General features: G+C 39.5%; 1 protein-coding gene across 3 annotated transcripts in view; it reads right to left on the bottom strand.

Annotated features, from left to right (window-relative positions):
* opn4b (opsin 4b) overlaps nt 1-16,974 on the bottom strand; it is a 37,953-nt gene that overhangs the window by 5,771 nt on the left and 15,208 nt on the right. For all 3 annotated transcript variants that reach the window (XM_074663528.1, XM_074663529.1, XM_074663530.1), the window contains exons 4-9: nt 16,703-16,906; nt 10,065-10,236; nt 9,537-9,698; nt 8,766-8,873; nt 4,390-4,561; nt 4,088-4,276 (exon numbers count right to left, since the gene is read on the bottom strand). In XM_074663528.1, coding sequence (XP_074519629.1) covers nt 4,088-4,276; nt 4,390-4,561; nt 8,766-8,873; nt 9,537-9,698; nt 10,065-10,236; nt 16,703-16,906 — 1,007 coding nt within the window. The remainder of the gene's footprint in view (nt 1-4,087; nt 4,277-4,389; nt 4,562-8,765; nt 8,874-9,536; nt 9,699-10,064; nt 10,237-16,702; nt 16,907-16,974) is intronic.

Here is a 16,974-nt window from a genome sequence, read left to right as displayed (position 1 = left end):
GTGTAAATCTTTTTCACTAACCATAAAGTAACTCCTTAATAACCACTTCTTAGTTAACCGTAACATCGTCTAGATGCTAACACTTGCTCGCTAGTTTTAGCTAGCTGTTGGTTTAATGCTGTTTTTAATTTTATATTAGAAAAATAAACTGATTTCTGTCCAGTTTTCACTTGCAAGTTGAAAGACAGAAAAAATAATAGAAATTACCTGAGTTACTAAATCTACAGCTGGGTGCTTACATCATTATAACAGCAGTTAGCTTCACTGTCAAAATGACTTTAGTGTTAAAATTTTCCAAATTGAGAATTTTTTATCAAATGAGAAATTAAAATTTCACTCTGGCAAGTAAAGCTTGAACCATAGTGGGAGTTAGTGTTTCAAAATAGTGTTGAAGTGTGTATACAGGGTCTACATAAAGCCTCTTTACAATCTGAAAAAAAAAAAGATTTCAAAATAAAATGAACAGGAAATAAGTTATAAAACAAGTAGTAGATATTATTATTATTATTATTATTATTATTATTATTATTATTTAAACTAATTTGATAAACCTGTAATTGGGCACTATTAGTTGTACGAAGCACATCAATATAGTACTTAAATTCTTGCCATGTTGGCTGTAGCATAGCCTCTTCAGTGGTGGCAAAGGCATCAGGGATTTTTTGCATTAAATCAGTGATGTCCTTTATCTTTGTTCGACACACAATAACTTAAACATATGTGTATCTGATTTTGTTTCAATAAACCATGACACACATTGTGCCTTTTTTGAGGAGTAGGGTTTGTTTAATAGCACCTCTTTCATCAACAGAATACCTGAAATATACAAATGCAATGCGGTTCTAAAACTGTAACTACAGAGTATATAGAACAAATCTGATTAGGATATCTAATCAGCTGCCTTTGATATATCTTTAAAATGTTTAGAGAGTTTATGGACACCCTGTGTCTTCAGCTCTGAGTACAGGGTCTGGCAGCGGGAGGTCAGGGGACTCCTAGACAACCAGCCGTCTTCGTTAGCCTTCAAGTACAATTACAACATGAAGTCACATCATGCAAACTGTAGATTAAGTCTGAAACACCCAGATTATTGGATTAGTCTTCGGACCCTCTGTAATGGAGTCTTAGTGAGCCTGACCTGCATGCCTATACATGTGTGTTTGCATGTGTGTGTACATGACGATTGCTTTTTTTTCCCTATGAACTAAGATGATTACAGAAAAGCGGAAATGCTCCATATTCAATGCCCTACTTAAACATCTATTGGTAGGATGTTGGGTCTTACTAAGCCTTGATATGCATGGATATCTTTCATGATGTGTGTCAGGATGTTACACCAACTGCATCAACTTCACAATACAGAACCAACTGATGCTTATTTTAAATCATAAGCCTTAACTAAAGCATTACTCTGTTAAATTCATCTGAAGCTGCTGAAAAAAGAAGGTCAACGCTGATTTTTTTCTTTTACTCCTGAAAATATTTCACCTCTTATCAAAAGGTTTCTCCAGCTCTGACTCTGACTGATTGGTGGAGAGTCAAAGGCTTTTAACCCCTGGAAAGTCTCTACTCCTTAAAAGGTCAAACAAGGGTCTGCACTCCACCTGGTTGGCATGTGGGAGTCATCAGAGTCACACTGTCCAGGTGGGAATGAGCTGCCTGGAAAGAAACAGCTACCCATTGTCGAGGGAAAAAGATGTGATATGATTTTGAATGTGGGAGTAACTGTGTTTTTTTCATACAGTCTTCTCTGGGGAACATTTTTGTGTAGCCCTTCACATGACAAGTGACCAATACAGTCGTGCAAAGAATGAAAAATGAGATCGAGGGAGGGAAGCCTGGTTCTTTTGACACCTCTGCACAGCTGGCCGAGTGCAGCGTGAGGCGCATGGAAACAACTTATCACGGTGTTCAGAGGGTAAAGACATGTTGGCCTGTCATCTGTCAGAAGAGAAATGAGTTTGAAATCCTCTTCCACGACATGACGCACTGGGAAGAGCCTTAGTATGACATTGGAAAAGGCTTTTGGATTGAAGGTGAAAGTCTTCAGGATCTCCAAATTGAGGCAATGTGAAACTTTTATTTTTTATTGGCTTCTTTTAAAGTTTTTTAATATCTTATCATTATGTGTTTCTTCTGCCCTGTCTCATACTGTTTTGACATCTTGTTTTTTCTTAATGTCCTCCAGAACTTAATTTAGCTTTTCATGCCTTCACACCTAAATTCTTGCACATTTCTACACAACTACTGCAAATCTCTGAAAGATCTGACATTTTGGGGCGCAGATTTGGCTTAGCAGTTTGGGTTGCACCCCATGGGGTTAGCCCTTCAGTGGGTGGTCTGGGTTCAAAATTCAGCTCTTTCCTGCATCTCACACTCTCACCCTGCTTCCTGCTCTATCCAGTGGCATGTCCTCTGATTAAAAAGCATAAAAGCCCCCAAAATTACAATAAAATTACAGCATTGTGTAATGATTTTGCATAAAAGCTTCAAAATCTGCAGTGTGCCTAAATGCAAAGGAAATGTTACTTTTAATTTTGTCACAAAACAGTTCCAAGTGCTGTGATCACTTCAAAATTTAGGATATGAAGACAAAATAAAAGCATTTAACCGATTAAAAAAAATACTCTAGAAGACTGGAATGGCCTTCACAAATTCTTTAAAGCCTTTTTTAGAGAGCAAGCCAGAGATTTTTTTCTGGATTCTCACATGTTAAATGAAAACAAAGGCTTGCAAAATACACAAAAAAAGTTTTGGGTGTGTTAAGCCCCGTTTCCACCAAGTGGTACCCTTCTGAAGAGGTGCCAGACATACAGATCCAATCCTAAAAGGTGGAGCCAAAAACACTGCAGCCTGTTGATTGGTCGAAAGAATTGTCACTTCCTGTGACAATACATAACCCTGCCATGTTTAAATGTCCAGTCGACTTCGTGAAGATAACTTTTTTTTTGTTTGGCTTTGTTTTTGTTGACTGTGTCACGATTTTCTTCTTCGTTCAATTTATTAGTGGGATACTCTGTGCCACGCTGCTATGACATCACAGTGACATAGCGAGGCTATCAAGCTGACAAGCTGCATTCATGACTGACAGACACGTGGAGTCACGACACTGAGGTGTTCCCCACACCATCGCTAAATGTTGGGCTGTAAAACCTCAAACCTGTTGACTCCCAGCCTGGGTCCGCTCAATGTATGACCATTTGTTGTTGCAGTCAAGATAAATAAGATCTGGTTTTGACACGGTTTGTTTTATTTTGAAAGTCACTAGTCTTTTGGGTAACTTCCTTGTATGACTTTCCGTCCCACTCGATCTTGCATACGCTGAATTTATGGGTCACAGCTCCGGCGTCCAGCAGAAATTGGATAGCTGCAACTGGACCGCAACAGAGTGTATCCAATGAGGTTGACGGGGTTGACTTGAATGGAAATCTATCTGATCCAATGCCGTGATGGAGCGGAGCCGGACCAGAGACGGACTGGAGCTGCATATTTTAGCCATTACACGCTGCCCACTGAGAAGGGCATGGTTGGCTGTGGAAACGCCAACAGAATTAGGCTCTACTGATCCAAACTGTACCAAACTGTACTGATCCACACTGGACCGCTTAGTGGAAACGGGGCTTTAGCCAGAGGACCAAAAGAGGGCCAAGCTATATTAAACCAATAGAACACCAAAGCAACATAATCTAATGAGAGTATATCCGTGAAAATTCTGCTCACAGTTGGGTTTCCTCCTCCATGACCTCATGTAGTTATGTACCACAGAATACTCGATATAAACATGGTGTGTATTGACTTTGAAAGTCCTCCTAAACAGCATGACCTCACCCCTTGTATTGGTGAGGGGGAAATTGAAACCAGCTTTGACATAATGCCAAAATAGGAGCAAAAGTTTACATCAAAAACTGATGTGAAAATGAAAACTGAGCTCTGTGTGACACCCTATCTCCTTGTGGCGACACATCTCTGACACTTTAAGTGAAAAAGTGGAAAATGTTTCACTTTTATCTTTAGTTTGAGATACACTGGTGTATATTAAAGTGTGTAAGTGACACTTTGTTGACATAATCCAGGCAACAACACTCACTGTGATGTGTGAGATGAGACGTATGCCCGGGTCACTGAGGTTGTGGCCACTTCTCTCAGATTCTCCCGTACTGTGACCTTTCACCCTTGACCTCTGGCTGGAACGGCGCACCTGTTTGGCATCAGCAGACAGCTGACGACTGACAGGCATCCGAGACGAGCACTCATCCTCTGTGTCTGAGAAGCGAGCCTGCAAAACACAGAAAATAAAACAAAGGGGGAATCAGCGACTTGTCATCCCGGGTATTTATCAAAGGAGGTGTAAGACAGAGACATACCATATTAGATATGAGAGACACTCACTGATTCGCTCTCAGACAGGGAGGAGTTACGGGGCTTGTTCATGCCTTTGCTCTCTGATTGGCTGGTGAGGGTTGATCGACGTGTGGACTGGAAGCTGCTGCTGCTGAAGCGATCTCTGCCAGTGATGCACAGTAATACCCCAAGATAAGGAACATATCTGCTGATCGCTGACCTGACAGACAGATAAAAAGAAATACAGACCTGAGATGAATGAATTTAATTACTGACGGTAAAGACTGCGACCAAGCTGAATTGGACCAATGTCACCTTTTTAATTAACCTTTAAAATACATTTTAAGAAGAGGAGATTAACAGCTCGCATGAAAGCCAGTGAAAAACAGCTCTGACTTTACAAGAAAATGTGTTTCTAAGGGGACACAGGGAGGACAGTTTCATCAGCTGGTTTATAGCTCTGCACTGAGGGGTTTGGCACAGTTAGGACCACACAAGCAGACATTTGACTGTTTATTTGCTGCAGACTTCTGTTGATGTGACTCTTTTTGAATGTAATGACATCATGTTTGGTGTGTCATCTTTATTGAATGTAAATTTTATTTTTTTAGCTGCTTTTTTTATGGTTTGGAATCAAGTATGCGCCCAAGGGCATTTTTCACCAACAACAACCAATTCACTTTATAGCACATACCTTTAAGCTATGTCACTTAATGTCCCATCACGTTACATCCCATCACTTTACAGCCTGTCACTTTAAATCCTGTCACTTTACATCTCATCATTTTACATTTTGTCACTTTATATCCCATCACTTTACATCCCATAACTTTACAGAATGTCACTTTACATCCTGTCACTTTACATCTCATCACTTTAATTTTTGTCACTTTACATCCCATCACTTTACAGCCTGTCACTTTACAGCCTGTCACTTTACATCCCATCACTTCATATCCTATCAATTTACATCCTGTCACTTTACATCCCGTCACTTTACATCCCATCACTTTACATCCTGTCACTTTACATCTCATCACTTTACATCCTGTCACTTTACATCTCATCACTTAAAATTTTGTCACTTTACATCCCATCACTTTACATCCTGTCACTTTACATCCCATCACTTTATATCCTATCACTTCACGTCCTGTCACTTTACGTCCTATCTATCTACATCACATCGCAGTAATACTGCTTTACTTTATGTCACGTTGTCTCCCGTCACTCTACGTCCTGTCACTCTATGTCCTGTCAATCTACAACCTGTCACTCTACATAGCTGAACTTTAACTCACATCGCTTTACATCACATCACTTTGTGTCATATCATTTTATTTTCCAGCATTTCACATCACATCACTTTACGTCCTGTAACTTTACATCCTGTTACTTTGCATCCTGTCACTTTACATCCTGTCACTTTACGTCATGTCACTTTACGTCCTGTCACTCTATGTCCTGTCACTCTACGTCTTGTCACTCTACATCCTGTTACTTTATGTCCCACTACTTTATGTGCCATCACTTTACGTCCCATTACTTGACATTACATCACTTAGCTTCAAACCACTTTACTTTCCATCACTTTCCATCATTTCATGTTAAGTCTCGTAACTTTACATACTGTCACTCTACGCACTGTCATTTTGTGTCCTGTCACTTTATGTCCTATCACTTTATATCGCGCAACTCTGACTCTCATCACTTTATGTCCCGTCACTTCACCTCAAGTGCTTTCACCATGCCACATCACATCATGTCAGTACACATGTAATTTTTACGGCACCCCACTTCATTTTTCCACATTTCATTTTATGTTACATCACATCACTTCTCATGTCATTTTGCCTAATTTCATGCTACATCACGTTACGACACATCCCTTTACATCACGCCCTTTATGTCACAAACTTTTACCTTATGTCACGTAATGTCATGTAACCAAACACGTCAAGTGACATAATGTCACATCACTTAACCTCTCATTTTGTCCTTACATCACTTGAAATCACATCACTTTACCTCTTGTCACATCACTATAGCAACCACTTTTCTTTCTTTATCTATGACATCATTAACTTGATGTAAAGTCCACTCACATTACTTGAATTTCACCCGTACATTTGTCTCCATTCTTTTCACTTGCAGTTTAATTCTGCATAATTTCTTTCAGTTTTCTTTCAATAAACTCTAAATCCATTAAGTCAACTCCCCTTTTTCAATTCAGTGTCATTTTATTCAGTTTTATTAACATTCATTTCTTTTTTTTTTTTCAGTTAAATCCTACTGCTGTCCCTGGAGTTATTCTCAACTTTAGCTCACTTTTTTTTTTTTTTGGTAAAACCAAATCTTATTCAATGTTAATTAATCGACTTGACTCATCCCCATTTAGTTGAAGTCACATTTATTTAATTGAGTTCAGCTCCATTCAAATCAGTCCTGTTCACTTTAATCCCTTCCTGTTTCATTAAATCAGCTCTAACCTGAGTGTATTAATCCCTTATCTTTTCATTTAGTTTAAACCAGTTCAACTCATCTCATTCTTGTCTTTAAATACCATTTAATTTAAACCTTAGCTGCTTTTTTTTCTTTTTCTAACAAAGCATCAACATATCCAAAGTGTAATCTCACACCAGTCTAAGTGAAGCAACTTTTTCCGACCAAAGCATCCAATGTCTTGACATGACATTCTAAATCTCATAAGATGCAAAAAGGAGCCCTCAGCGTTTTCATCAGGCCCACATGGCTTTCAACAGGCTGTAATTTTAGCCCATGTATGGTAATGCTGAATGTTTAAAGAAACAGCTTTTGGAGGTGGTGGTGAGAGTCTGAGAAAGTCTGGTTGGGGGTGATTAATGGGCAAAATAACACTGGACCTTCAAGGAGGGGAGCTGGGTTTGAGTCCCATGTGATGCTGAAAGTAAATGTGCTGTTATTGTTGTAACCTACCACATCATGTTTGTCTAAGTTTTAATAAGGAGTTCAGTTTCTGGGTAAACTTAAACTAACCATGTGACCTGGACCAGGATTCCAAAAGGAGGGAAAAACTATAGAAAGAATGTACATGAGACATTATAAAGGCCACTTCATCTGTCTGTTGCTGCTTTGACGCTTTTATTGAATAAATATTTTCCTCACTGGAGCCAAATGCTGTGTTTCACTCTCTTATCTCTGTTTCGTCAATCTATTTCTGCACCAGTATCAGCAGACACAACCGAAACCAGAATTAAGTCACTGTTTTGTTTTCGAGCTCAAACTTGTCTCCTTAGCTCAAACATGAAGTGCCGAGATAAGACGTGTGCTTCACAAATGTTTCAGCTGCATAAAAAAGGCCAAAGACTCAGCAGCTACCGAGCAGGTGCTACAAAAACTGTATGTCATGTTAGTTCAGTTGACTTTTAACAACACAGGTGGCAGATTACGTGTGGAGGACATTGATAAACTGTGTGTTGACAAAAACACCAAAGCAGAAAGAAACCTGGCATCACAAAGGAAACATGAACCGTAACAAGTAGAGAACAAGGAAAGCATTGCCAAGAAAGCAACCCAGTCTGAGTCCAAGATAAATTCAATACTGAGTCGAGGAGAAGACTCAGTTTGCATTGGAAGCAGAAAAATATGTCAGAGCATGACACAGCCTGAGGAAAAACACATGAAGCTCTACTGAGCTACTTTCACATCTGAGTCATGCTTTCTCTGAGATAGTCTCACATGTATGTTTTCTTTTTAAAAGAGGGGTTGTTGTGCTTTTTTTGGCATTATTTTCCCCCTGGTACCCCCATGGTAGCTTTACATAATTTACAGCTTTAAAAGAATCCCTTTTTTTTCCTCTCACCGATGTTTTACAAAAACTTTATTTATTTATTTTTTATTTTTATTTTAGCTTTGTTTTAGCTGCTGTCTCTTTAAGGTTCCCTGCTCTACAGACCCCCTTTCTTTTGATTCGCCAGCCACCTGGTGGCCTGTTGGGGGGCAAAGCTTTGTGTTTTGAGGCCCACTACCCCAAATCAAAGACATGAAGATCCTTGTGCTATGACATCATCACTTCAGCAAGTCTCACAAAGATCTCGTTCAGATCTCGTTCAGATCTCGTTCAGATCTAGTAGTATCTTTAGACCAGTGTTTTGATCAGTTTACACACAGATTCAGGGATTTCTACAACATATGAATATGTAGAGGTTTGAAAAACTGCACATGCTCAGTCTGAACATACAACACTCTTACTTTAAATCCATGTGTAAAATGTGGGGAAGCAGAATACCCCTTCTTTAAGTTTCTTTAGTTATTATGCTCCAAGTAGTTTCCAGTCATACAGTTAAAAAAATCTTGAACATGAGTCAGTTTGGCTCCTTTAAACAGGTGGTAAAGTCAGAAAATCAGTGCACTAAAAGAAGCTGTCTCACTGTTGTGCATCTTACCTGTATTTAGGATGTGTTATGGCGTAAATGATGGGGTTGTAAATTGCAGATGCTTTGGCGATCACAGCAGGAACTGAGTTCATATATGGAGTCAACAGGTGGGCGTACCTAGGGAGAGAAGAGGAGAGCAGGGACAGATGTGAGCAGCAGTAGGCTGATTGAGGAGAGGAAATGAGACACTTTCATGTGAAGAGGGCAGATGTGCATGTGTGTGTGTGTGTGGGTCACAGTTGAGTCTAGAAAAACAGGAGCAGTGGTCACAAAGTTAACGCTGGATCTGCTCTTTAAAATTCTTACAGCTCTGTGTGTAAGGATCATAGACTTTATCACCCATCATAACTGTTTAACTATTTGTTCTCAGAGTGTCTAAATTAAACTTCATTTTCCATCCTGCGGGCAGCCAGCATCACAGCCAACCTACAGAGTCTTCAAGCTTTTTTTGAAAAGCTTTTAATCCCTAAAGGTGAGTTCAGACTGAGCACAAAGTAAATATTTGTGTCGCTTTGGAGTTGAAATCCCTGGATATCCTCCTCTCTATCTGACTCCTGCTGCACCAGCTGCTTCTCTAACCCCTGCCTGGTTTAAAGGAGTGATAGATGGACTTTGGCAGCTCTAACAACATGTTTAACCCCGAGCTGTCAGAACGCTGCCCTCACAAATAAAGCGCTGAGCCAGTTTTCTGTTTGTAAAGAGATTTTTCTACGTCACTAGATGGTGAAAAAATGTTTTGGAACAGCCTTTAATAGAGTACACACATACACACACACCTACCCAGCAAATGCAGTGAGGGCAGCGCAGGAGTAAGGGGCCCAGGAGATGACAAACAGCAGGATGACGATGAGTGCGATTTTGGCCATTTTCCACTCACTCCTCATCTTATGGACCCTCTTCGCTGAGTCTCTGGTTCCCTGACTGTTGATCTTTGTTATCGCTCTGTCAGAATAAAACATGCTCCAAATAGTTATGAAGGTTTCATATTTTTCCATTTCAAGATCTTTTCATCTTTTTATCTTTTCTCTTTTCAATACGTTTCCATTAATCGAATGGTAAATTGACTTGGACGTGAGCTGAAGTCATGTGCTGACAGTTTTCCCATCACCTGCATTGGCAGCCCGCCCACACAGACTGTATTAGCGTTCAGGTCGAGTAACACATCAGTGGAAATCAATAGAAGAACCCAGACACATCATTAATCAACAAGACATCACTATCAACACTCACAGGCCTGCGTGTATGTTCTAAGAGTGAATAAGGAGATGGTTTGCTGATTAAAATAAAACTGTGTGTGTGTGTGCTGACCGTGTTGTGTGTCGAATGGCTCTGAAGATGCAGCAGTAGCTGAAGATGATGATGGAAAGAGGAATGAAGAAGACGAAGGTGAAGAGCAGCATAGTGTAAGAGCGGACTGAAGGGGTGAACGTCATGTAGTCCCAGGAGCAGGACGTCATCAGACCCTCCGGGACGTAGGCACCTGCAGGGAAAACAAACCACACTTTAGAAGTCTCTTCTCGGTGATTCAGAATACTCATCCCTCACTCATGTCCCGTATTCTATCACTTCATGCTTCCTCTCTTTCAGGGAGGCCTTGAACTGTGTGCATCTGCAGTCTGAACACGTCTTCCTTTGCAACTTTCTCCCAAGTTTGCTTAATCTATTCAGTAACCTGTAGGCACTGTTACATTCCACATTGTATTCACTCAATAATTATAGATTTACTCCGGCTTCTCCACCGAGGTTTCACTGGCCCCTCCACCCCCCACAACCATCTGTTATCTAAATAAACCAACAACGACCTCTGAGTTAGAAAACCAACACAGCCGCAATGTTGGCTTTGGCCTTTTATGAAGAACATCCTCTGATGAACGAATATTTTCACAGTAACTTATGTGGCAGTCATATCAATTTTTTCAGACAGATCAGCTTTGGTCCTTTTTTGGGGGACATTTCTTGGCATTTTTCTTATTTTGGACAAGTTTTTGGGTTCTTTTAATTTTACTGGTGGGTCAGTTTGAAAAAGACAGGGATGTAAAAGGTGCATTGAGGACTGTCTGTCGGTCAGGGTTGAGACTCATTCCTGCAACCAGTGCAATGAGGATTCCTGCTTTGGAGAATGATGTGCAAGCTCTTGGTTTTTGTGATTGAGCAGTCTGAGAGTGGCAGCCAGTCACAGATTTTATTAAAATGTCATAAATGTCTGGACCTAAACCTTATGCAATCCAAAGCCCTGTTCCTACCAGGCAGTCTGGTTTGGATCGGTACAGTTTGGATTGATAAAGCCTGATTCTGTTTGTGCTCCCACAGCCAACTGTGCCCCCTCTTAGGAGGCAGCTTGGGGTTTAGGTATGTAAAGGTGGGACGGTACAGGTCAGGAATTTGGGACCCATCCCGGGATAAGTTGATGGAAACAACAACAAAAAATAAAAAAATAAAAAAAAATAAACACAATCTCAGAGGATTATGCTTTTCAAAAAACAGCCAGTTCATACTGCCACCAAAACACACTGTGTATCAGTTAAAGGAGTCGATTTGTGGAACAAATGGAGTGAAAAAATGAAAACATGCAAAACCTAAACAGTTCAAAAAGATTTATATAAATCTTAGTCCAAGTAAATACAAGAGTGAGATGAAAGCAAACTTTAACAAATAAGAAATGTGTTGTTTGTGCTCTTTTTGTTTGTTTTATTGTAATGCACTTTTTTTCTTCTGTTTTGGGTTTCTACTCATACTGTAGCAGATTAGACTATAAATATGTGAAGACAAAGGGATAGGACTAGAAAACTTTCTGACTTCATCCTACACCCTTTCGAACAAGTTTTAAAGATCTAAGTAATTAGAGTTTTTTCTTTAATTTTTTTTTCTGGTTTAACACATCGTGCATCTTATCTATCTTTGTTCTGTTTTTTTTGGTATGTCTTTAACTGGTTCGAATAAACAAACAAAATAAAATGAAAATGAAAATGAAACACTACTAAACACGAGCCGTACCAAAATGAACTGAACTGAACTGAACTGAACTGAACTGCTTGGTGGAAGCGAGGCTTAAATTTCAAAAATACACCTTTTTTTTGCACGTCATCTCAGCATTCATTGTTTATTGTTGTACTTATTTTGTTCTTGTGTAAATATGAGTGATATTTTTCCACTTTTTTCTGTTTTTCCAACATTTCCAAATTTCAGTTCTTATCTTAAGTTCTTATTCTATATTCATTATTGCATTTTTCACATTTTTATTGTTGTAGACTGCTGTGATACTACAATTTCCCCAATGGGGGGTTAATAAAGAATATTCTATTCTATTCTATTCTATTCTATTCTATTCTATTCTATTCTATTCTATGCCATCAAAGTAGATATAGTGCCAAGGTCGTTGTCACTTTTTTCACTTGACAGAATGTACAAACATTTACAATTTTGGCAAAATTTTAGGTTCCTATACAACGCACTTAACGGCGTCATTTTTCCACAGTGATCTTTTAGTAATTGTCAGTCATCAAAAGAAATGCAAGCGACCTATTTTCTCATTTGAAGATGTTAACATGAGACTTGGAGACAGCTCAGCAGAGAGAAAACTCAGATCTTCATATGACTATCCCTACGTAAAAAGTCAAAGCAACTCATCAACATATGTATTTTAGTTTTCAATCAGGCTCCTGTAGAATTATACCTTGTAGTTTTTTTTATATAAATAATGTAATGTCTTGGCTTTTGAGGCTCAAAGCTGCTGGTTGGCAGAGCTTCCCTTTATCCCTGGACAGCTGGTTGGCTTAACTTGAAAAATCTGTGCCTGTGTGTCGAAGCCTCTTCTTGCTATAAGTTCATTATGCGCCAGAAAAACAAAATCCAATTGGATGCAATCACATGTAAAGATGTAGATGCGCAACTGTTCAAACCAGGCTGATGTTCACAGTAGTTAAGAGTTGAGAACTGATTGAGGAAACACCTGAAAGTGGTTTGTTCCAACATGTCAAACTAGACTATTGTTAATGCAACATCTACGTACCCCAAGCTCCAGTGTTCAACAACATGACCAACAAACCATTAATCTTTCAGGTGTTTCTGCAGTGGAAGTTAAAAGCTGAGGCACTGGTAAAACTCCTCAAAAGCTGCATATGCTGCATCCTTTATTTCACACGAAATCAATAAAGAAAATAAACAAAGCATTAAGACATTACTGAGTGAACACACACACACACACACACACACACACACACACACACACACACACACACACACACACACACACACACACACACACACACACACACACACACTCACACATAAATATCATACAGAAGCAGACCTTAAAAAACACTATCTCTGTCTCTGCCTCCAGACACGGAAGGAAGCCATAAGTCAGTTTTATTGCATGTTGTGTTGAGTTGTTGGGGCTACAAATCCCAAGGGAACTTGGAGTGAAAAGCAGCCACAGCAAAACAGTCGACAAGGGCAAAAGAAGTGCAACGGGAGACACAAGAGTATGTGATTTCAATACTTGTATTATTTCTGCATGGGTATAAACAATTTAAACAATTAGTCTCTCAAACAAAGTGGAAGTGGAAACAAATGTTCTGAACTTCAAGATTACAAAGGTGTAAAAACCTGTACTTTGGTTGCTCTTGTTTAATAGACCACTAGATACAAATAGAAGACAAGAGAAGTTGTAAAACCAACCAAAAGATGACTGGGTCAGTTTTATATCTGTATCATTCTTTTAAATCCAACCTTTTCTGTTTAATGTACAGTTTTCCAAAGGAGTACCTCAGGGCTCCATACTTGGTCTTCCCCTCATCTCCGTCGACATCCTGCCATGTTTTCACCTTTTACATTTCCAAAAACCCAAAGTGCATGCTGGTCCTCCTGTGATCTATGTCTTGTTTGGACAGCCAGTTTATGGTCCCAGTTTTGAGAACAAACACTGCTTTCCTGTTATTTGTTTCTACAGTTCTGCTGGTTGCCCCCTGACAGACCTCTGCCAAGTACCATCCACCATCTTTAAGATGGAAAGCTTGAAAAAAAAAAAAAAAGGAATCATAATCTTTGGTTGTGACAGTGGTAAAAGTTCAATGGGAAAGTAGAACAAGAGTTTCAGAGGATGTTAAATGAAAACATGTCCGGGATGATTTTGTTTGAACACAGTCCATGTGCATTCAAACACGTATCTGATGAGATTTGATGGATGTATTCAGTAAGGGAGCACAAGTTTTCTGTTCAAAAAGCTAAGAAAGGTATAAAGAGGAGATGTGTCTCTGTTGTTGGGGTTAAACTGTGGAATAACGCAAATATAATCTTAAGAATTTGTAATTCACATCATATTTTTTAGAAAAAGTTATTTTCTTAAATTTTAAGTGTTGGTAATAGACGCACGATTAGCATCCTGCTTCTGCCTATGCCTTTTCTGTCAATACTTAAAACAAAAACTTAGGTTTGTATGTTTTTTTTTTTTAAGTTTTGGTTTGTGAAAAATAATGTATTATGTATAAAGACTGAATAAATCTTACTACTACTACTACTACTACTACATACAGTAAGTGGGTGATTATATTCTACACATCTATTTTCAATTCAAATCCATCAGAAAATAAAACTTTTGCTACATTGCCAACAGGAGGAGGCGAAATCATACATTTTTAAAAATGTGTAACATTTGTACAGAAATCTATTACAACCAGTACAACTCTAGTTAATAATCTGTTATGTTTACATGCACGCAGTGGTCTGACTAAGGTCATAGCTGAATCATATAGTCACAGCAGGGGATATAGTCTTGTCTGGGTATAAAGGAAGAAAAGAGATGTTTCACTCCTCTTTGATAGGCGCCACTTTCCTTTTTTGATACATGAAGATGGTGGTTGCAGCAGATGGTTGCAGCTGTAGCTCTTTTAGTTTCCTTCTGACTGTTTTTATTACTGACAAGGTGTTTGTTGTGTTGGACTCTATTCATCATGGTCATCTACTTCCCCGTCCCGCTGAAATTTGGTTCCTTTAAACTTGGGAGGCATGGAAATCTGCTGAGTCCGACTGAATCCAACCGCAGTTCAATAGCAATAGCATTATCTAGGCTTTGACAATCGGACTATGCTCAGTCCATTCTCATGCTGACCAAGAACATAGTCCAATTTCTTAAGCTGCATGTAAAAGTTTTGACTATTAGAGTCATATTGGAGTCAAAGACAAAGTGGAGCAACAAGCTGTCCTGCAATCCAGGCATCAGTTGAGTGATTGATTGGAACACAAAACCACTGACAGCAGTTAAAGAAATCCAATTTTTCTCATTTATGTTGACTGTGTCAACTGAAAACCTTGTAAAAGGGCTGAATGGAGACAGAATCAACAGTACAATGAAATCTAAAACAAACAAGCATGCTAATCTTTTCACTTGAAAAACATTTTCCACAAAAAAAGAAAAGTAAGTAGGACCCCAAGGCTGGACTATGGAAGTAACTTTTACCCAGAGATGTCAAAACAATTCACTCTCAGCATCGGCTGCAGCCGCACACACTCACAGACACACACACCAAACCTATGTTGCTAGGAAACAAAATAGTTGTTGCTATCCCTCTCTGGGCGAGTTGTTTACCTCTCTCAGCACCATTCAGGGAGCCCTTACCAATCTGCTGTGGGTTTAACATATTTCGCAGTTTAGATAATGTCCAATCGACTCAGCCTCTGGGTCCAACCTAGAGCAGTTCAGCCAGCCCATCTGTCCCAATATGACCAGCTCTGTTATCCTCCATACCCCATTGTAACCAGTCTATTCACCTCCTCAGTACGTCAAGCCTCCCTATCTAGCTGTTAACTTTTCTCCTCATACAACCGAGTCACTTTGAGCCACCTATGAAGAAAAACAGTCCCTCCACTAAATGTGTGATCTACCGTGAGCATGTGGCAGAAAGCCAGAGCCATGAAGCACCTGTCACGAGTTCAACATCTTGGGCAAGATTGGAGTCACTTAGCGGTCTCACTGGGTGTTGTGTTCAGTGATGATAAATATGGAAGAAAGCAGCTTTTTTCACCAAGGCAAAGTACATTACGAACAGGAAGTCCTGGATCACCTCTGCTAATGGAGAACCATTAATATGAATAATTTTATTACTGGTAAAACAGAAAATCTTGTCCATACAATTCTCTGCTAAATTCAAGGTGAGACATGTCTCTACTTTAAAAAGCATTTTAATGGACATTAGAGTTAAGAGGGATGATGTAATCCACCCTCCTGGTAGACATTTAAAAAAAGTATTATCACATCTTATTTTTTTTACACCCATGAATGTGAGGAAGCCTGCATGAGAGCTGATGATGTCAATTTATTCAGAAACTTTAATGAAGAACTCTAAATTAATGAAATTCATCTATATTTTTAATTATTCGTCACGATGGGTTTGATGATATCTGGTGCCACGGGATGTGGATACAACAGCGTGACGGTATTTCTCATCAAGGTGATTAGCTGTCTTGTTCAATCATTTATAAGTTACATAGAAATATGAGTAAGGAAGAGGCCGGGTTGTTTGATCAGTAGGGAAAACTTTTGTTTGTCACTTGATTCCAGCAGGTTAGCACTGCCCTCGTTAGCATAAACTTCACCTTATCGTTGAAAATGAGGGCATACCCTCAATTATTCCTCTAGATTTTAATAAAGATTGAACAGACATTCAGGTACATGTTTGATGGAGGAAAAAGGAAGGTGTGTGGGAACTTTGCAGCCTCATGAACAGTGCAGGGCTGCTGTAATGTCAGGCAGGCATAATGTGATCTTCCCTCTGATAGCAGAGTTTATGTTTACTGTGTTTGGCATCTTTACAAAAGACTTTAAGCAGGGGGTGGCATGCTGACACATTAAAAAGAGTAAAAGGAGGTACTTAGAGAGGACTCAACACACCAATCCCCCCAGAGGAATCAACCTGATCAATGAAGACTCAGCTCCAACTGGTACTCACTCCAGCCAAAGAAGGGGGGCAGGCTCCAGCCCATGGAGTAGACCCAGGCTGCGGCTACAATGCTCAGGGCTTTCCTGCGGGACATCACCCCCAGAGAGGCCAGAGGTCTAGTGATCACCACGTACCGGTCCACTGCAATCACCATCAGTGTCATCATACTGCAGATACCAAACAGAGCACCACAGAAGGCGTACAGCTCACAACCTGGAGGAGACACAACAACAAACATAGTTTCTAGTTAACAGGTGAGTGTATGTTTTATTCCAACACTG

This window comes from Halichoeres trimaculatus, unplaced genomic scaffold (assembly GCF_033239565.1).
Source record: "Halichoeres trimaculatus isolate MK-OKI-2021-1 unplaced genomic scaffold, fHalTri1.1 fHalTri1_scaffold_23, whole genome shotgun sequence".
Classification (NCBI taxonomy): domain Eukaryota; kingdom Metazoa; phylum Chordata; class Actinopteri; order Labriformes; family Labridae; genus Halichoeres; species Halichoeres trimaculatus.
This window is presented reverse-complemented; position numbering and strand designations above follow the sequence as displayed.